The following is a 22,587-nucleotide window of genomic DNA, read 5'->3' on the forward strand; positions in this document are numbered from 1 at the left end:
TATCTGTTCCTGTAGCTAGAGCTAGCGTTCTGCCTATTGCTGCTTTACACCCTTCTATCGTTGATGGTGCGAGGTTTCGACCAGTCTTTAGATATATCATGAATTCCGCAACTGTCTTAGTACTGGTTGTCAGAGGATTAATCTTCCTTTCACTACACCAACCTACGAACACTTGCCATTTTCCATTGAACAATTCAATGGTAGATCGTCACTGGACCGGGCAATTGCGCGGGCTGATTCTTTAGAAAAACCTCTCTTTTCGAGTCCACGCTCGATATCTTCCAGCCGTCTAAATTTAGATTCCTTAGTGCTGGGTGGTGAAGTCGACCCTGCTGGAGGAGATTGGACTAATCTCAGAGGGGTGTAGGCAAGACTACTAGCAGGCTGAGAAGATTCGTGTACCAAGCTTGGCGAGATCCTCGCGGAACAATTAGCATTATTCGGCAGTTCACAGACTTTCGAACCTTTTCCAGAACCTTTGGGATCAGAGCAAATGGAGGGAAGGCATAGCCGTGTTTGTTCGACCAATCGTGGACAAGGGCATCTGTGCCGATCGCAAGAAATTCAAATTCAAATTCAAATTAATTTATTTAGCATAAAAATAATACAAACAAATTTACAGCGGCCATCTACAAAAACCCGAAGGTTTGTTTACGATGGCTGCAAATCCATTATTATAAAGCTCTACATCCACATAAAAACTATCTCTTTACGGGGAAAAGTTAGCACCTGAACTAAATCAACATAAAGAACATCTCCTACTCTAAAAGGATTACACTCTAGAAATCGCAAGTGAGAAATATCACAAATCATCCTTAAAACATCCACTCAAAAAAAAAAAAAAAAAAAAAAAAAAAAAAAAAAAAAGAGAGATACATCTAACTAAATCAACTATGACAAAATCAATAAGTATCAGCTAGGCTATAGAGCCGACTTAGCGCCGACTTAGCTTCCGGTTCAATCGAGTCGCGAATAGATCGATTTCTGACAGTCCATACTCTTTTGGCAGGGCTCTGAAGACACTGTCGTTGAGACTCCATTCCGTGGGCAGACCTTTTTCTTCTCGTGACAGTGTGCCGGCTACTAGATTGAGTGACCCGGCGATGTGTCTTGCCCTCAAGTGAACGTTCAGGGCCATCGTAATCTCGAAGAGCTTTATGGGTTCCTCCTCTAAGGAGAAAGAACAGGTTCCGCCCTCTTTGTTTATGTAATTGACTACAGTCGAGTTGTCCGTCGATATTATGACTACCTCGTTTCTTAGCTCCTCTGCAAAGGCTTTGATTGTGTTGGCAACGGCTCTCATCTCGAGGCAATTTTTATGAAGAGGTTTCTCTTCTGGAGACCAAGTCTCCGAAGTGTCTTGATGTGGGTCCTCTAGATAGTCACCTCGCCCGTAGGTTGAGCTGTCGGTGAATATTGTTTTGGAAACAATAGGGGGCTTGAGAGGAAGGCCTTGACTCAGCCAATCTTTGTTCAGCCACTGTGAAAATGCCTCTTTCATCTCTGTCGTAATTAGGATGTTTAAATCTATGTTGCTCCAAGACTTGTCCCACAATCTGAGCATTAGTAACTGACATTTCCTGAGATGTTGAAAGGAATTGCTCTTGAGCCCGCATTGATGAGTCTAATCAGCTTCATCAGTTGCCTTATTGAGGCATGCGATTTTTCCAGAGCTGCCTTGATTGCATGTATCAAGTTTTGAATCTTTTCTGGGGTTTGGTACACCCTCTTTACCTCCAGGTCTAGCAGAAAACCCGAGAAATATGATCCGTCGCATAGGTTGCAATTTTGATTTCTTGCTCGCCTGAACCCGAGTCTGTGCAGGATAATCATCTGATTTCTGGCTCAGCATGAACCCCAGTATGAGCTGGAGAAATCATAATGGTCTTTACAATGTTCTGTACTAATGACTTTTGGTAATTGTGCAGAATTTATTTGTTCATGTAAGCAAGCCATTGGATGGTTTGAAGATGGCCATAACTCACGATGGCACTTTGAACTGATGTATTTTATTTTTGAAAGTGAACCCTAACCTCATTCTGTGAGTTAGGTCCTTAAAGTAGGCGGAAATATGATATCCTTTCCAGAGATAATAATTTTGAGTATGCTCTAGAAAGAATATTTGAAAGATGCTGCTGACATCTATGAACAGAATCCAAGAACTTTATCAGTTTTCGGGATAGTGTCAGGAGAGACGTTCTCTGCCTTTAACATCTTTATGACACTACCTAACATGAGGTCACTGTATGATAGCATGCTCAGAATCACTCGTGTAGAAGAATCTAAGGCCAAGAATGACTTTCTGTCAACTGATATGAACTTTATGTCCTCTACTTATCCAGTTGATGGTAACAAATGAACTTTGGGTTTATGCGTGGTGCATGTGAAGCTGAAAAAGCGTCTTGACACTTGTAAGCCCTCGCTCGGTCCGGGATGCCGAAAGGGTCGAAGAAGTACTACGTTTTGAACGATATTTTCTTCAATATTCTAATTATATACTGTTATCCAGCTAGCATTATGACCTTATGTAATGAGGGTCTGTGCTCCCAAGGCGTTATGACCTTATGTAAAGGCGGCCTGTACACCCAAGCTGTTATTATCATATGTAATGCCGGTCTGTACGCCCAAGGCGTTATGACCTTATTTAATGACGGTCTGTACACCCAAGGTGATTTGACCTTATGCAATGACGTCATGTACACCCAAGGTGTTGTAACCCTATGTAATGACGGTCTGTACACCCAAGGTGCTATGAGCTTATGTAATGGTAGTCTGTACACCCAATGGTGTTATGACCTTGTGTAATTCCGGTCTGTAGGCCCAAGGCGTTATGACCTTATATAATGACGGCCTTTATACTCTTTATGTAATGAGTAATATACCATACCATAAATATTGGGTTTAATACACCCAAATGATTAAAATACAAATAATTACAACTAAGACACAAACATTCACTTCTGTAATATTCTGTTTCATGATTTCTGCATACCATCAGGGTTGCCAGCTGCCAATATCTAAAAAGGGGTAAAATTGAGGAAAAGAGGGGAAATTTTACTCAAAGAGTGAAAGTCCGTGCTTTCGCTCGGCCCAGTATGTCAAGAGGATCAAAGGAATTATCACGTTCTGAGAGTGGCTTATTCTGTATAGTTGACTGCAGTTCTTCTGAGCGCTGCTTGATGAAGTTTTTCAGCATTGGGGAGAAAGGTAACTTGATAAGCTGTTTTCGTTTGAATGGCTCAATTGCCAAAACCAGCTCTGCCACCAAGCGAGGCTGTTGGATTGTAATGGTAGGCCTGGGGCAAATGGTGTCACCCAGTACTTCGTATACAAGGTCCAGCGACTCTGCCAAAGAGACCATGTCATCTGTTCCGGGATCGGTGCCTAATTTTAACCAACTATAAAATCTTTATAATTAGATGCTGGGCCTAATCTGAGCTGCAATCTCAAGACCAACTTATCCCTTGCCAGAAGGCCTATACGCCATAGGCGTTATAACATTGTGTTATGGCGGTCTGTACTCCCTAGACGTTTTTACTTTCTGTAGTACGGTTCTTTACGTCATAGGCAGTATGACCTTATGTTATGACGGCCTGTAAAACGTAGGCATTATGATCTTATGTTAAAACGGCCTATACGCCCTAGGTGTTATGACTTTATGTAACGACGGCCTGTACGGCCGAGACGTTATGACTTTTTGTAAAGACTGCCTATACACCCTAGGCGTTATGACCTTATGTAATAACGGCCTGTACGCCCTAGGCGTTATGACCTTATGCTATGACGGCCTATACGCCCTAGGTGTTATGACCTTATTTAATGATGGCCTATACGCCCTAGGCGTTATGACCTTATGTAATAACAGCCTGTACGCCCTAGGTGTTATGACCTTATGTTATGACGGCCTATACACCCTAGGCGTTATGACCTTGTGTAATAACGGCCTGTACGCCCTAGGCGTTATGATCTTATGTTATGACGGCCTATATGCCCCAGGCGTTATGACCTTATGTAATGACGGCCTGTACGCCCTAGTCGTTATAACCTTATGTAAAGACGGCCTATACGTCCTAGGCGTTATGACCTTATGTAATAACGGCCTTTACGCCCTAGGCATTATGACCTTATGCTGTGACGGCCTATACGCCCTAGGCGTTATGGCCTTATGTAATAACGGCCTGTACGCCCTAGGCGTTATGACCTTATGTTATGACGGCCTATACGCCTTAGAAGTTATGACCTTATGTAATGACGGCCTGTACGCCCTAGGCGTTATGGACCTTATATAAACTTATAAAATATAACCTATGAAAGGTATTATCCATACCCAGATACTGGATTTACCGCAGCTAAACCATTAAATACAAATAATTATCCGGCCTACTAAACACCATGCCTAGAATAAAAGTAGATATTTATATAAATATAGATAAATATGTTAAAAATGTGTATGTGTTTCCTATCGTAGGAAACATAAGAGAAACATTTCTGAAGTGCATCAATGCATTTTAAAAACGCATAAGAATTTAAAATGAAAAAGGTTGCAAAATTTACATAATATGGTTTTTCAACATTTTAATTAACCACTTTAGTGGCACAAAAATGAACAAAAGAAAGACTCGTGGAACAGTCTTTTAAGGTACAAAAATTCAAATCATTATTTGAATTTTTATATACAATATCGCAATAGTGTCCTTGATATTAATCATTATCAAACATTAGACATACTCCCAAAAAGATGTTGTGAATAACTGTGCAATATTCATGCTGGGAGGGTAGGAAGTTCCTCTCCTATTACACAAATATTTTGAGTATTAACTCATTTTCCTTTTTTTTACTAATAAAAATGTTTAATTTAAACCAAGAACAACCCTGGCTAGTGTCTATCCTTGTGACCCCTTACACCACAAAATAGAAACTGAATTGAATTAGTTATGGAGAGGGGCTGGATCAGTGTAGAAACGTTTGTTTTCGGTGGAATTGTGGTGTCTTGACCCCGTCTTTGCATTGCAAAACCGAAGAAAGCTTTTGTTAATTGATGTACCAACGTATGAGGTAAGGGCGACGCCAAACGGGTAGTTGGATTAAAAAGTTCGTGGTAACGAACTGTAAGTAAGGAGTGACCCGGCTCAATAGTAACCGAAACTCTAAAAAGCGGAATTTTGATACCAATAGATACATCAAAAGAATCAGATTTATATGCTGATTTCAAATATATAATTTCAAAAATTTCATTAAGTTTAGCCTTTCCCATCAAGAAGGTACGAGCCTGAGAAAATGAGCCTTATTTTCAAAAAAGGAGAAAAGAACCCTGAAAAGTCATATAATCTTAATGAAAATCACACCATCAGATTCAGCTTATTAGAGAACCCTATAGTAGAAGTTTCAAGCTCCTATCTGCAAAAATGTGGAATTTTTGTATTTTTTGCTAGAAGGCAGATCACGAATGCCTGTTTATTTGTTTGTTTGTTTTTTTCCCCAGGGGTGATCTTATCGACCCAGTGGTCCTAGAATATCTTGAGAGGGCTTATTCAAAAGTAAATTAAAAGTTCTAGTGCCCTTTTAAGTGACCAACAAAATGGAGGGCAACTTGGGCCCCTCCCACGCTCCTTTTTTCTCAAAGTCACCCGATCAAAATTTTGAGATACTCATTTTGTTCAACTATGTCGTTAAGGATGACTTAATTCCCCCAGAGTTCCCGGGGGACGGGTTGCAAGTTATAAACTTTGCCCAATGTTTACATATAGTATGGGTTATTGGGAAGTATACAGAAGTTTTCAGGGGGGAGTTTTTATGGTAGTGGGGGGGGGGGGTCGGGGGTTACTTGGGAGGAGTAGCGGGGGCATTTAAGGTTCAATCAGAGCCCACCCCCGTTGAATCCCGATCAGGACACTTTTTTGAACTTGTAGATATTAGGCTATTCCCTGGCACTCATAGGGAAAATAAAACAGAGGAATTAACATAGGATTGCTGGATGTTGTTTGTTGGTTATATTGTTTGATGTTTGTTGGTTTTGTTGGTTGTTGTTTGTTGGTTGATGTTTGTTGATGGTTATGTTTGTTATTTATGTTATGTTTGATGTTTGTAGGTTATGTTGGGTGTTGTTTGAAGGTTTTGAATGTTGTTTATGTTATCTTGGTTATCTGGTTTGTTGGTTGTTGGTTAAGTTGATGTTGTATGATGGTTATCTTAGTTATGTTGTTTGATGGTTATGATGGTTGTTGTTTGATGGTTATGTGGTTTGATGGCTATGAGTATATCTATGGAATTCTATGGGGCCCCTAGGAATTCCCATGCTATTCTACGGGTCCTCTACACCTTTTCAAAGAGAGTGAGTATCCTCTCACATGGCCTTAAACTTCTATGGATGCCCTAGGAAAACATTTCTATGGAAGCTATACACCTTTTCAAAGAGAGTGAGTAGAACTTGATTGGTGATTGGGATTTGAATAAAAGGAATGGTTTTCACTACAATTCATATTAGTAAGAGAATTGAATTCAAAGAGAATAGTCTATTTGAGTGGATATTAGTAGAGAAAAATGAGTGGTGCATTTACATTATTGGAGATTAATTATGGAACCGGCAGCAGCAGCAGCAACGATATACGAGTACCCAATGTGGCTGTGGAAATAGCCAGAGGCTGTAGACTATGCCTCGAATGGAAAGATATGTATGCTCAATATGTGATATCATTAAGAAAATTTAAGCAAATGGAGCAGCTACGGTTTGCTCAAAAAGTTAATATTCTTCTTATAAATAAACTTTAGTCTTCATGAGACCTCCTCTTAAAATGTATTGACGAGAACAAAATTCATCAGTGAATATTATTATTGTTGTATTTGTGCTCAATAAAATTGTTTCTAAATCAAAGGTATTTTTCTTTCTAAAGTAGACTAGCGTATATTTTTTAGTGTAGAAAAAGAAATTCTTGATAGTCTGTAGTTGGTTGTGGGAGAGTTAAGACTCTAAAAAAAATGGATAGATTTGAGAAAGAGCGAATCATGAGGAATCTAGTGCTTATGGAAAAACGTTTGATTCTAGATGATGATTTTCTAGAGCTGTCTATTCAAAGGAATATATTTTCTCGGGGAATGCTTGTCGATATAATGAAAACTGATTCTCCATCATTAGACTATTGTATCAAGCTTCTACGTCGTGGTCCAAATGCATTTACACAATTTATTGATATATTGATCAAGACAAGGAAAAATGATATTGTGTATATGCTTTTAAACATTAGTTTAGAAATTTAGGACTTTTATTTTTAATGAGAAAGATGGTGCTCAAGGATAATTTACTCTTCTCTCTCTCTCGGACAATTTTTATTATTGCTAGCTCAGTTTCATTTTGACAGTGAGAGGGTCAAAACATAACAAAATGTTCAATATATGCTCCCTCTGTATGTACACACTGGGCAGCAGGTCATCATGTGAGAATTACACAATGATCGATGAGTATGATGAAAGGTGTAGATTATGCAACCCGTTTAAATTGCATAAAGGATATGCTGTACAAATTAAAAGTTGTACTTCATGTCTTGAAGAGGTGTGTGACTCTCATCCTAGTGGACATCTATGCTCCAATTGCTATTACGATAAATATAATCAGTGGGAGAATACATATCCAGGTATGATTGGAAAGAATCCTAACCGTGATTTTAGTTTATTGCTACGAGATTGGTATCGTCGTGGTTTTAGATTGTTCTGGGAGGAGGAGCCGGGTCAACGATTCAACTGTTGGAAAAACAAAAGAATATGGTTTATACGTCATCGTTGTGAAGACAATGGGTTTTGTGATTACAAACCAACTGGTTTTTATTTGGCTGTGAAGGAGTGTGATTTGCCTCTTGAGGATCCTTTTTATGAAATTACATCAAATAGACAAATTGAAACAATTGAATTTTGTAGAATGATTGAGAATAGTATCATTGACTATACAAAGAGATATGGCAAGAGTGAAGTTACACTCTATTGTAGAAAATATGATCCTGACATTGCAGTACATCAGGATTAGTACCCTGTGAATTCAGATGATCTACATAAACTATTTATTGTCTACAAATACCTATACCTAGTAGAAAATGCAATCTGAAAAGTAAAAAAAGTTATTTTACCAAGTATATAAATTTTTATCATTTATTAATAAACAATTTCACATACATTCTTATAATATTTTATTCCTGGGGCACTAAAATCAATATTAAATACGCTTGTAAGTATATTTTCCAATAGAAAGTCGTTCAATCGAGGTAAGTCAACGTAGATGTCGAGAAACTGCTATTAGGTATAGCCACGACATCTGAACATGACAAAGTGTAGTGCATGAAAGCCACATGTCTTATTTGTTAAATCTTGTACTCTTCGTTGATTTTGAATAATGGTTTTCCCACTGCTTTCAATAAAGTTGCTGATGTATGGAGTGTAAAATTTATACAATAGGCCAAGAGGATCAAAAAATTCAATATTCTTCGCTGTTTGAAAGATGCAGAGCCAATGGCCGGTCTTCAAAGTCGATGGACTGCTATTAACAATGATTAGGGTATTGTTAACACTTGGAATTTTTTCATTGAAGTCCGAAGGTATGCAATAAGGACTTGTACTGGGACATTTATGGATCCATTCTAAATACATTGATTATTTGGTTTCTGCTCATGGTGCTAGGTCTAGCAGAACACTGCCGTCGGGTGTGATTTCCCAATAGGTTTCAAATTGACTCAATGATATTAGCGTGATACTCTCAGTCAAAGCATCGGCAAATGTACACTCTAAATGTACATTCGCTGTTCTTACTATGCTCATGTCCTGAGTCCCTGAAAAGTCCAAAACAATTACCTCATGATTTTTTGAAAATATTGATTCTGTTATTCCATTTTTAAATAGTTGAGAGTCATGATCCAGGGATTGTATGGTCAACCCGTACAGAGTTCTATATGATTTTTTGTCAAATGATAGAGTGTATAGTGGATTACTATTCACTTTGCACACAAGGCTAGATAGACCAAAAAAAAAATAAAAATGGGGGGATTCAGTCCAGGATCCAACGGCACTGCCTCTTTTTACAAAGGCCAAAGCCACTGTTGATTGAATTTCTCCATTTATAAATGATGAATCTATATAGTTACGAGAGTCGGTGGCAATGTGATGTTGAGTGGTGATCTTCTGGGGGACAAGAAGTTTAATGTTGTTGCCATTGGCTCTTAGCTTTTCCACTGCCAATGCAACAGAGCTCATAACCTGTTGCTTTCGGACGAGGAGAATTGCCGATGTGATAATGACATTTGCATCGGGTGCTGCTGGAAGTGTTTTTCTCAAAATGAAATTCAATGGGGCCAGCTGTAACTTTATGTCAATCTTGACATTGGGGGGTAACCATTGGGATATATTGAATATCTCATGATTTAATTTTTCAGCCAGATGATTCTTCTGGCTCACTGCAGTAGTCAACTCACCGTCAGTATCAACGCCTTTACGAAGTTAATAATCTAAAATCTTCCTCTCCATCTTCTTGTATAGCTTTTGTTTCACCAGCACACACTGTATGTAGGTCGTGTAGTTTGTCAACTGATTACGAGCACTTCTCCGAGCATCGTTAATGGATACATTACTTGGTCCTAATATGTTGTGTCAAATACACTTCTCATATGAGAGACCATCGCCAGCATTTGGAGTTGTATTATCTGACTTTTTCTTCACCGCAACATTTAAATCAATAAATGTTGATGACAAATCAATGAAATAGTCTTCATTGGAAAATATTTGAAAGTGTATATTTTCTGAGAAGGGGTTGTTGGGGATGAAATTGTTCATAGTAGCCATACTTGACACTAGCATCAACATTTTCAGCATTGAATAGGTTCAATGAGTAAAAAATTGATGGATATCCGTCCGTGTGGGGGAGATAAGTCATCTTAAGAGAAGAAACCCTTCTTTCATCTAACAATCTTTTTCTTCTTCTTCTGCTTTTTGGTTTTCCTTGTTTTATTCCTCAGTCCTTGTCGGTGTCCTTCGCTTCCTGCCTGGGTGAAGACTGATGAATGAATGACGCTCACGCATTCTTTTTAAATCCTCCCCATTTTTCCCAGATTTTAATTGTTCACCAATGGCTCCGGCTGAAGATCTGATTTTTCTTTAACACTCTCCTTGAAATTCTTGCCCGACCCCCAGTCCTGTACTGTGGAGGCACCAAAATTTGATGCAGCAGGCACAAGATATTTTCTGGCAAGGGGTAGTGCAGAACGAAATAGCCTAGCAAACCAGCTACCAAGACCATAACTAGACATTGCAGTACGACCCTTGTAGTATCCAATCTGTTTCTTATTTGATGTGGAATCAAAGCACCTACATAGCAATGGATATCAGGGCAGACAAATGGAATTCTTTTATTGTTCATTTTAGTTGATTGTTCTGCCGCTGACAATGGGTCAAAAACGACATGTAATCACTGCTAAGCCTTTTGTTATTGCTAGAGGATCACTCACTTCGCTTCTTAGTGTAAACTGACAGAGTTCCAAATATGAAGGGTTTGCAGGAACATACTGAAGATGCTTTAAATTATAGTGGTGAATAAATTCAAGGGATGTTTTTCTCTCAAGGGAAAGTAGGAGGGGAGCATTTGAATTACCAACCCTCGATGTTTCCACAAAGGTAGCATAGAGAAATATGCAAGAGTCCAAGGCGAAACCAGGTGGATAATCAGCAAAAATAACTTGATCCATCCCGTAAACGGTGCCAGGATTATCCCCATTGATTATATTCTTCTTAAAAGCAAGAATATCTCTCAGATTATTATTGATAATAATTATTTAAGTGTCGACAGTTGAGGTGATGTAAAAGTTATAATGTGTAAATGAATAATTAGAAAGGAATGTAATAGTTATGTGATATGAAGTTTTTATTTGCACGATGAGGAACAAATCACCCATATTATCATATTCAATATGTTTCAATTTAACATGGGGATATTTGCTATATTTAAGTGCTTTAACCCATGCGTAGCCGACAAAGAGTATACAATCAAAAGGTATAACTTTTATATCATACACACGATCCTTTCTCAGGATGTCATGTGTATTTCTGAGAATACATTCGACAAGAGCCACTTAATATGCACTGTCAAATTTGATGATAGGGGAGAGTTTTGTCCAAAATCACTTGTAATATTCAAGTAGTTGCAGAGAGGATCGGAAACATTGGATATAAAAGATACATAAAAATAATTGGGCATTGTCAATATCTTCAACACTGATCCAAGAATCAAACTCAGAGTTGTATCCTAGCCACCGAACAAGTAACTGTTTCCTACCCCTGCGAGTACGTGTCTTTAATATATTTTCAATTTGATAGATTTCAATATTATTTTTAACTTTTTGTAGTTCATAGTCATAAAAGCCGTCGAGAATCTCTTCATAATTTGTATCACGCAAACGATAAGTTATGGGTTTAGAGTCTAGGATTTTTGCCACTTTATAAAGTACTGTGGACCACAATTAATTCGCCTTTTCAAAACATTATTTGTTCTATTAATTATAATAGTAACACCAACAATTAATTTATTTTTATTCTTAAAAGTTGTTTGTTTTGAATACTTTCTAAGAATAATTTGAAGTGCAACCTTTCAAGAATGACAACTTTACATTGGTATTGAACTGGACATTGATCGATGAGTTCGTTTATTATCAATCGATATGATTTTATGTAAATCTATAATATAATTTACTGTATTGTTTAAAGTACAATGTCTTAAAATTGAAAGTCGAATTGGTTATCAATCGTTCGGCCAATGCAGCCTTTATAGGACTATGACTGTGATAGAGCAGTGTACTATATTTCACTAGTGCGTTTGCAACATGTGGATTAACAAATTCACTACCACGACCCGTTTGAATTTTTTTATATGAATCCTGTTCGATAATACTTTCTATGGCCTGAACAACTTCAACGCCTCTCTTTGATCGCGATGGGATTGCATACGCATTGCGACTGAAAACACTGATTGCAAGTAGAATGAACTTGTGCGGTGTATTGTGACGTCTTTGAATCTCATCTAGAGTTGGGAGATCTGCTTGCATTATATGCAATTGGAAAAAGGCTTTAGTTTTCGATATTGATTAGCACGAAGTCTATGATTTCTATGCAGAGTGTAACTTGATTCATTTTGTAGATAGTCGTATACACTTTTAGTGTGAACACCAGTGACTTTGGAAAGAGTGGTGGGTGACCTTAAACTCCCCGCCTCATAAATATTTTTATAAGGACCTTTCAGAACTTCAATGAAATTGAGAAAAAAGACATTGAGTAACCTCCACTACCCTTTTGTATACTTGTTATGGTTGGTGACATTGTACGTTTTCGCTTTTTACTCGCTACCATTGCCAAGTTTCCACTCGGCGTTCTAGTATTTTCCAAGATTGATTTAATATCTTCTTCTTCTTCTTCTTCTTCTTCCTCTTCATATTTAATGGTGTTGTTGTTGTTGTTGTTGTTGTTGTTGATGCATGTTCATTTAATTTTTTTAGAATTTGTCTGTTGCTAATAAGACTTTTGGCGAAAGTTTAATGTATTTAGAAAGTTGTATAGATGAGCGTCAAATGATAATAGTCCTTTACGATTTGTAACCATGTCATAGATTAAATCAAGTAGATTATAGCTCTTGCCCTGAATTATAATCCCTTTCCCATTGCTCTCAACTTGAATATGATCTTGACCACTTTCCATCGGCATTAGATTTCCAATTTTCAATAAAAATGAGTACAAATCTTCCCTCTTTAATGTTGGTCCAGCAGCAGAATGCTTATTAGATAATTCTTTTTGATTAGCAGTTCCAGCAGTGGCCTCTATACAAGAGGGCTTAAGTTCGCTTGTTCAGCGAAGCTTAATACGATATATAAGCAGTTTTTCATAGTTTTAAGCATTCTCATTGTCAAGGAATCTAATCAGAATGCCTTCAAGGTGCTTCACGAGTGGGTAAGTAAGTTCTATTGGAGTCAATTTATAGGGTTTTGCCATCTAGAGAAAACTGTTTACAAGTCCTGCAGTTATTGGCAGTATACGTATGAAAAAGCTGATCCCCGCCTGAAGAAGACGTTTCTTTTTAAAATTATTTCCTTTGTTTTTAAAGGCCAATGTACGTACAATGGAACGATGTTGCTTCGCCTGTTGCTTAACTACTTCTTGCAGTTGAAGATTACCCTCGGCAAAATTAAAACAAAGTTCAGATATTAGATTAATGAAATCACTGTCGATACTAATTTTTTGCAGAAATTTCCAAAACAGAGGTTTTGAAATGCTTAGAACTGAAAACATATTTATATTTACATATAACTTGTTCACTGTCATGATAGCGACTAATAGGTCTTTTTAGTGTTCACAGGGAGATATACTGTAATTTCATTGTCGAAAATATCTGTAACTGCGCGCGGATCCTCAGGTGTATTTTGATTAAGATCCAATAGGATATAGCAGTAGGGTTTATTAGTTGCTCGATTGTATGCTGAGAGCATACTTTCAGAGGTGCTTGGATATATTTGTTTATTGGGAGTGATTAACCCACTGGAATCACGAACAATTCTATAGATGATAGAGTAGGTGCATTTCAATTCAATTTTTCGCATACATTATCTCTTATAAAGGAGAATGTGTAGAACCAGAGTAACGGAAATCTAGTCATGATGAGAGCGAACGGTGAATAATTGCAGCATTTCCTGGGACCATTGTTCAATAGATTCAGCCAGATTCTCAATAATCAGCCAAGAGTTTGCTTCAATAATGTTGAAAACATCAAGTCCCTGTATGAATTGTATCTGCACCAATGCCGTCGTGGCAATTGCTTTTATTTTATCGTATGACTCCTGCCAAGTACTGTAATAATAGTAAATTTTTTTCGGCTTTTCCACGAATATTTTATCGATATTTCTTATTATTTTATTTAAGATTGTTGTTTTGCCCAACATTAACGGCCCACAAAGAAACAATCTGAATGGTATTTTAAATTGATACATGATCCGTTCAACAATTCACTTGGACACCTAACTGTAGACCGTATCTGTCTAATGACTAAATCATTTCCCTATTACTGCTACTCCTCCGTTCAAGAACAAAACCAGTAAAGAATCATATTTCTTGTATTATAAACAGCACTTTACAGAAAACAAAGAAAAAAAATACACTAGAACAAAGAAAACAAAGAAAAAATGCACTATAAAAAGCATTTAAAATAATATCACATTTTTTTCAATGCAACATGTACAAAAACACAAAAAAAATCTACTCTAAGTAAAAAAAAGATAAATTTGGTAGTGGCGGGGCGCCCCCCGCTGGCGACCCCCCCCCCCCGGGCCGCGAGTCCCCCCCCCCCCAAGGTTTTGGGAAAAATCTATTGGACTTTATTCAAACCGAGACTTTCCCTATGGTTAGCAGAGTCGGTCCAGTCCGATGTTCAGTAGTGCCCATGAGGAAAGGTGGCCACTCGGTATTGAAAAACATATACTTTGTTAGAAACGGAACTCAGGGCAATTTTTTTTACAATTACAGTTCAGTTCCTGCAGTTTAGAGGACAAATTGCCTGCAGTATGGCTCGGGGAATTGTATTTTGAACAATACAATTCCTATATATATCCATGTCGAAATTCTTATCCACATAGCGCGTGGGCACCCCTTTGCAATGGTATTTAATTTCCTCGTTGTGTGTCTGTATAAAGTACATCTTTTGAGTTAGAAACACACCATGGGAAATCATGTCGCATCCAGGTTCTGACTTGAAAAATAGAAGCTCATTTGGCGCCCGATGTTTCACTAGCTTCGGGTAAAGCCCACTCCAATTGGTGTAGTCCATCCGTGAGCTGATAATTTCACCATGCGCCAAATCATCAATTAGATTTGGGGTTTTTACTTTTAACAGTAGAGAATCTGTGTCCCCGTAGCAGACCTCTACTTGCCCCTTTTCCGGCCACTGTACCCTAGCCACATTGTAGTAGAATTCCAACATGAGCTTTTTAGAGATCTCCAAGATCGCACTGCCTGCAGCAATATTCTTATTCAGGACAATGCTTCTTTTTTCTATTCAATAGTACCATGTCCGGGCCAATGATCGTGAAGGAAGCGTAATTTGGATCAGCAATAATTCGAGCACATTGTTTGGGATCGGTCATGACGTCACAACGATTCCTATTGCGAACACTCTCACACATTTCGCCAACAGCCGAATTCAAAATGAGTTTATAAATCTCTTTTTCGGCTTTCGTTTGTGCTTCAGAACGTTTCTTGAAAAAAGTGTCAACAAACGTTTTCAGATATGGTTTTTGGCTAAACTGCAGCGCTCTATGAACCTTTGTGACGTTGAAACCGTTGTTGCACATCCATTTTAAAGTCACATAGTTTACAAAAATATTTTTTTTCAGCAGAAAGTCAGCAATAAGCTTTTGTTTTGGAGGTAGCCAAAGCAATCCTTCCAATCTGACTAAACACCCAGTGCGGGGGATCAATGAATTCTTAATCACTGGTCTTTTGATGCATGGAAAAACAAAATTTTTTACTGATTCGCAAAGCTCAACTGGTGTCTTCCAATCAATTTAAAAAAAACCACGCAGCCTGTCCAGTCTCCTCAACACTGTCAATTTTGGTAAAATGGCGATCTTGGGGGTCATTCAGCTATTTATAGTCAATGCAATGTGGCACAAACTGGAAAGTGGTCAAAAGCTGGATATAATTCAAATCAAGAGAAACTGCATCCGGTTTTTTCCCCGTCTTCTCTCCAGTTGGATCAGTTTGCAATATAAGATCCCTATGAAAAACGTATCCACCCCTCATTGATATCCCAATGACCAACGAGTGATCAATTTCTTTAATCAACTCATTTTTTTCCCCACGAATTCTAAGGATGAGGTCCATCACCAAATGAAAAGATGAAAAATAATACCCCAAATCAAGATTAAATTCCCCATAGATTTTGTCCGTATTTTTACACATAATGTCTAACAAAGTTTTAAAATAAGAATACGTATGGTTAAGATACATCTGATTTATTAAAAGAAAATGATCATTTAAGAAAGTTTAGTTTGAATTTTGATTAATAAGAATGCACTCGGTTAGGGTATATTAGATAATTTAAGAAAGTTGGTTTTTTTTCTAATTAACAAGAATACATATTTATTTTTGGTTATTAAAAAAATATTTGATCATTTAAGAAACTAGGGTTTTATTTTCTTTTTTTTTACAAATCTACTATTTGTAATAGCAATAAAGTAAAAATGCTCACATTTCCAAATTCAGACTGTAGTTGAGTGCCGTATGGTCCTGGCAAAGCATGATGGGGCATAGATGTGGTGGCGGCTGTGATGTCACTGGATTGGGGGGTTGGAGCAGCGGGGCTCACCATCATGTGAGCAACCATCCATTCTCTTTTCAGCTTTCTACCTGGCTGCATGGGGGCTGGCATGGGTGGGTCTTGGGCAGGCAGCGCCGGTCTGGATTGGATGTGAGTGGCTCCCAATGGGCCACCTATCTCCACTTGTTTCATTGGAGTAACGCCATTAGTCTTAGCTCTCTTTTCCGGGGGGAGTAATTGTACGAATCTTCATTCTTAAAAAGAAGACACAATTTAGCATGGAAAAAACGATTCCCTTTATTTACAGAAGAAAAAATTAGTCTGCACAAAGAATCCCCCTCTAACCACACGGAATCAGGCAACTGAGTCTCACAAACCCCGTAAAGCTCTTTTAAAAGATAAAAAAACTACTTATTTAGAAAAAAAATTTCTCTTTTAATGGGCACCAATTAAAGAAAAAACACACGGAATCAGGCAATATAGTTTCTAAAACCCCGTAAAGTTCTTTTAAAAGGTGCAAGAACTACTTATTGTACACAAAAATTTTGTTATTATTGGTCATGAGTTACCAGAACACAAAAAGGACTCAGGCACCCGAGTCTCTCAAACCCCGTAACGATCATTTAAAATAAACAAACACAACTTATTTAAGAATAAAATTTCTTTTGTATTGGGCACCAAGTAAAGAAAAACAACACGGAATCAGGCAACCGAGTCTCTCAAACCCCGTAAAGCTCTTTTAAAAGATACAGGAACTACTTATTTAACACAACAATTTTCGTTTTTAATGGGCACCAAGTAAAGAAAAACCGTGTTAGAATTGATACATTGCTCCCTTCCACGCCTTATATTCTTATAAGAGCATCTTAATCATCTATTAAACCCATTTGCTTTCATCAAATACATTGAAAATAGAATATCTCATTTAATTTGACAAAAAAAACAAACTCTTTGTCAACGAGTCTTGAATCGCACATTTCAATCCCGATAAGACGCATGCCAATATTGTTTTGAAATCATCCCTCTTGGTAACAGTATTATAAACACGGATAGTTTTATTTAAACCGGAAAAAGACAGCACATTTTAAAAGCATGAAGGGGAAAATGAAATTTTTTGAACGAAAAGAACTATTTCAAAACAACTACAATCGTAAGCAAAGGAGGGGGGAGGAGGGATGTTATTTACATAATGGAAAAAAAGCGTAAAGTGCGTTTTCTAGCGAGTATACTCATCATATTTTAAGGTTTGTATTGATGGAGGGGGAGGGGGGCTAAGTCCCCCTGAAATTTGAATTTACTGGTAAAATGCTTTTTATTTGGAAATAAATTAAGAAATTCAGTAAACTTTTCTCACGTTGAAATAGAAATATCCATTGTTTCAAAGTTAATAATATTCAGTGTACTATGTATGATATGTTAAGTCATAATGAAAATTAAATTGTAATGTATGAACATTTTATACAGAATTTCAAGGACGAATAAAAACGGATGTTGGCTCGAAAAACACTCTGGTTGAGTTACATAATTTCGTGCATGCTCCCAAAACATGTTGGGCTACTTTATACCATACCAGTTTTTTAAGAAAAAAAAATTGTGCACGTGAACTCACGACGTACATTCTTATGAAATTCTTATTAATAACAAAAAACCTGTCTGCTTAAGTTATATAATTACGACCATACTCTCAAAACATGTTTGACCACATTATATCTTACCAACTTTAAAAAAAAAATGTCTATGTCAAACTGTGTGAGGGAGTTCTGACTCTCTTTGAAAAGGTGTAGAGGTCCCGTAGAATAGCATGGGAATTCCTAGGGGCCCCATAGAATTCCATAGATACACCCTACTGCTATGTTGGTTATGTTGTTTATTTGTTTTGTTGGTTATGTTGTTTTTTGGTAATGTCGTTTGATGGTTATGATGTTAATGTTGTTTGGTGGTTATGTTGTTTGTTGATTATGTTGCCTGATGGTTATTTTTGTAGGATATATTCGAAATAAATGGTGTTACTAGGCAAAATCCTGGCTTGTTTCTAGGCAAAATCATGTCTAGACGCGTTCCCAGGTGCTAAAAGCCATTTTATACATTCCCCTTTTTTGCCCAAAACCCCCAAGAATTTTTTTTATTAACTTAATGGCGGTACACACTTTATGTAAGGTCAGTGCATCTTACACATTGACGGTGCATCCATTACTCCCTGATAATACCATTTGAACGTTTTTCGCACAAAAGCCTCAAGGCATTTAAAAGCCTCAAGGCATTTTTGTTTTTCGACGTTTCATTTTTCGCTCGAAACACCTTTCATATTTTTTCTTTTTTTTGTTTTTCTATAGTTCTTGACCCCACCAGAACTTGCAAGGTCATTCTCTTCTAATCAAACGCGCTCTAACCGAGAGAACTGAGACGACATTCCTAATGTTCTGTATTAGAGAAATACTTTCAGAAAAGAACACAAGCCCTCCGAAGTCATGGAAGCCACAAGGAAAAAGTATTGGATTTCAAATGCACAAGTAGGAGAATTAATACAGGGAAATGAACATAGGGAAGTGGCAATAAGATTCTACAACAGCCCTCTGACGTCAAGGAAACCATAGGAAAACCAGCAATGGATATCAAGCACACATGTAGGGGAATTAACACAGGGAAACTAACATAAGGAAATTGCATTGGATTTCAAAACAGACAGGTATGGAAGTTAACATAGGGAAAATAGCATTGGGTTTCAAAAGCACAGGTAGGGAAATTAACGCAGGGAAATTAGCATAGGGAAATTAATAAGGAATTTCCGGAAGTCACACAAGTAGAGCTACCAACCCCTCAAGCCCTCGCACCTTTGCAATGTGGTTACCGGTTCTATTAGAGAAGACACAGTAGCCAAGAATCAACGACACACCCCTCTGGACTGCAATGACGTCATGACACATCCCGTTTCAAACAGAGAGGACTACTATGCTTGACACAATTTTATGCAACCATGCATCAGCAACCCATGGGGGATCCCCGCATGTAACGTAACGACAGCACACACCTTACGTAATTATTATGCAACAGTGTCACGTAATACTTTTTTTCGCCCGAAACCCCCAAAGTGTTTTTGCTTCTTCATTAACTTAAAGGCGGTACAAACTTCATTTAAGGTCAGCACATCTTCTGCATGGACGGTGCATCCATCACTGCTTAATAATACCGTTTCGACATTTTTCACCCAAAAACCTCAAGACATTTTGTTTTTCCGGAGTTTCATTTATCACTCGAAACACCTTTCATATTTTTTCTCATTTTTCTTTTTCAATAGCTCTTTAACTTTAGATTTTCAGTTTAGTTTTAGTTTAGATTTATTTTAGAGATATAGTTTAGTTTTAGTTAAAAGTTTTAGTCTAGAGTTTAGAGTCGTAGCATAGAATTTTAGTTAGAGTTATAGTTAAGTTTAGTTTTAGTTAAGAGTTTTAGTTTAGAGTTGTAGTTTAGTTTTAGTTAAGAGTTTTAGTTTATAGTTTAGAGCTTTAGTTTAGAGTCTTAGCTTATAGTTTTAGTTAAATTTCTAGTTTATAGTCTTAGCTTAGCGTTTTAGTTAGAGTTTTAGTTTAGTTTAGTTTAGTTTTAGTTAAGAATTTTAGTTTAGAGTTGTACTTTAGTTTTAGTTAAGAGTATTAGTTTATAGTTTAGAGCTTTAGTTTAGAGTCTTAGCTTAGAGTTTTAGTTAAAGTTTTAGTTTAGAGTCTTACTTTAGCATTTTAGTTAGAGTTTTAGTTTAGTTTAGTTCTAGTTAAGAGTTTTAGTTAAGAGTTGTACTGTTTTAGTTAAGTGTTTTAGTTTATAGTTTAGAGTTTTAGTTCAGACTTCTGGTTTAGTTTAGTTTTAGTTTTTAGTTCTAATTTAGAGTTATAGTTTAGTTTAGAGTTTTAGTTTGCAGTTTTAATGTAGAATTTTAGCTTAGAATTTAGTTAGAGTTATAGTTTAGTTTAGTTTTAGTTAAGAGTTTTATTTTAATTTTAGTTAAGAGTTTTGGTTTAGAGTTTAAAGTTTTAGTTCAGAGTCTTAGCTTTGAGTTTTAGTTAGAATAATAGTTTAAGAGTTTTTAGTTTAGAGTTTAGAGTTTTAGTTTAGAGTCTTAGCTTAGAGTTTTAGTTAGAGTTATAGTTTAGTCTAGTTATAGTTAAGAGTTGTACTGGTTCAATTAGAGAGGATACAGTAGCCAAGAGTCAACGAAACACCCCTCTGGGCTGCAATGACGTCATGACACACCCCGTTTCAAACGGAGAGGACTAATATGCTTGACACAATTTTATGCAACCATGCATCAGGAGCCCATGGGGGAATCCCCGCATGTAACGTAACGACAGCGCACACCTTACGTAATTATTATGCAACACTTTCACGTAATACTTTTTTTCGCCCGAAACCCCCAAAGTGTTTTTTCTTCTTCATTAACTTAAAGGCGGTACAAACTTCATTTAAGGTCAGCACATCTTCTGCATGAACGGTGCATCCATCAATGCCTAGTAATACCATTTTGACATTTTTCACCCAAAAGCCTCAAGACATTTTGTTTTTCCGGCGTTTCATTTTTCGCTCGAAACACCTTTCATATTTTTCCTCTTTTTTCTATGGCAAGATTCGACACGTCCAGGCAAAATTTGACGCGTGCAGGCATGATTCCCACCCTTGGCAAGTCCTGGGATGTTTCAGTTACTTGGAGTGGTGTAGGGATAAAGGGGAAATCAACAAGGGGAGCTCCTAACCCCTGGCACCTGTAAAATGCGGTCAGCAATCGGAATGCTCTGAGGTCACGACAAAGATATGGAAAAAATAACAAAGAAAACAGGTTCCGTTGAAAGCAGTATGGTAGGTTTTGGTCACGATGACCCACTAGCTACTTAATGTCTCTGAGAGGTAAAACATTAGATTGAAAAGAAACTCACCTCTTCAGATTCTCGCAGGGCTAGACTCTGCTCTCTGGACGGCCCTGGCATTGCATAATGTGCAGCAACCTCACGATCTTTCAGAGGTGGGGCAGTGATGTCACGGGCTTGGGGGATTGGTGCAGTGGGGCTCGGCATCGTGTGAGAAGCCACCCATTCTCTTTTCAATTTCCTTATAGTCTGCAGAGGGGCTTGCGATGCTTGCATGGCAGCTCGATGGCTTGGATCTTGGGCCGGCAGCGTATCAGCTCGATGGCTGGAAGCTTGAGCCGGCAGCAGGGTAGCTCGATGGCTGGGAGCTTGAGCCTTCAGCGTGGCTTCTTGATCAGCATGCGGCTCGGAAGGGCCGGAATATTTAATGACTGATGGTCTTACAGGGAAAGACCATCAGGTTTCTTTTCTAGAAACCTCTAGAAAAGAAGAGAAATTTTTAGCATAAAACAACATTCCCCTTTTACAGAAGAAAAAAAAATTAGTAGCACCTACAAAAGTCATACAAAACAGAATAGTTTTTCATGCTATAAATATTCAAACATTGTCCAGCTTTTATGTAAGTACCTTTCTTTTCAAGAAAGCACAAAATAGACTTAGAGATCAAGTTATCAAATAATAGGCAATAGCAATCGTGCCTTTATACACAGAAAATTTAAAAATCTAAGAATTCATAATTAAGACCATTTAATTAGACCCCGCTCTCAAAATATCCACCCTGTCTCATTCCTCTCAAGAAAGACAAAAAAGTAGCATAAACTAAAATTTTTGATAAATATACTAGGGAAATTGCATACCCTTCTAGAAGCCATAGTTTTGTTAAAAGGCATCTGCCATTGCCCTAAGAAGCCCCTTTCCGCCTTTAAATAAGTCACCCCTTTTCAGCAAAGCATAAAGTAAATTTTGTGAGAAATACACCCCCAGTCAGTAAGCGTAGAAATAACTGTTACACAATTTCCATGTCCTAAAATATCTCTATTATGCATTAATTTTGCAGAGAAAATAGGACTTCAGACAGTCTAGAATTTTGTAACCCGTCATACCAAGCAAGCCTAATTAACCATTCTGTGAGATTGTTTACAAGAACACCCTTATTCAAATATGCCATTGTTTAGACCACAAATGAAAGTGTCAAATTTAGTGGTTTCAGTGCATAATGGAAAAAAGACACTATTTTGAGTAAAAAAGAATTAATTGGTAATGAATTGAGGGAGGTAGGGTTTTTTAAATGGTAAAAAGAGCATACTTTGTGCTTTAAATGATTATAAACAAAGCATAGTGGAAGATTTTTTGGGGGGAAGGGGTATAAGGAAAAACCCAGAGACAGGAATTAAAATTCTAATAGAGAAAGGC

At 37.4% G+C, this 22,587-nt stretch overlaps 1 protein-coding gene across 1 annotated transcript in view; it reads right to left on the reverse strand.

The window, feature by feature from the left end:
• Positions 1 to 21,641, reverse strand: part of LOC148956255 (uncharacterized) — a 49,631-nt gene extending 27,990 nt beyond the window's left edge. The window contains exon 1 of the mRNA XM_089094745.1: positions 21,244 to 21,641. Coding sequence (XP_088950871.1) covers positions 21,244 to 21,450 — 207 coding nt within the window. The 5' untranslated portion in view covers positions 21,451 to 21,641. The remainder of the gene's footprint in view (positions 1 to 21,243) is intronic.
• Between the last annotated feature and the right edge of the window lie 946 nt (positions 21,642 to 22,587).

The sequence above is a fragment of the Artemia sp. Qi Xiang Cuo genome, chromosome 1, assembly GCF_049724085.1.
Source record: "Artemia sp. Qi Xiang Cuo chromosome 1, ASM4972408v1, whole genome shotgun sequence".
NCBI lineage: Eukaryota > Metazoa > Arthropoda > Branchiopoda > Anostraca > Artemiidae > Artemia > Artemia sp. Qi Xiang Cuo.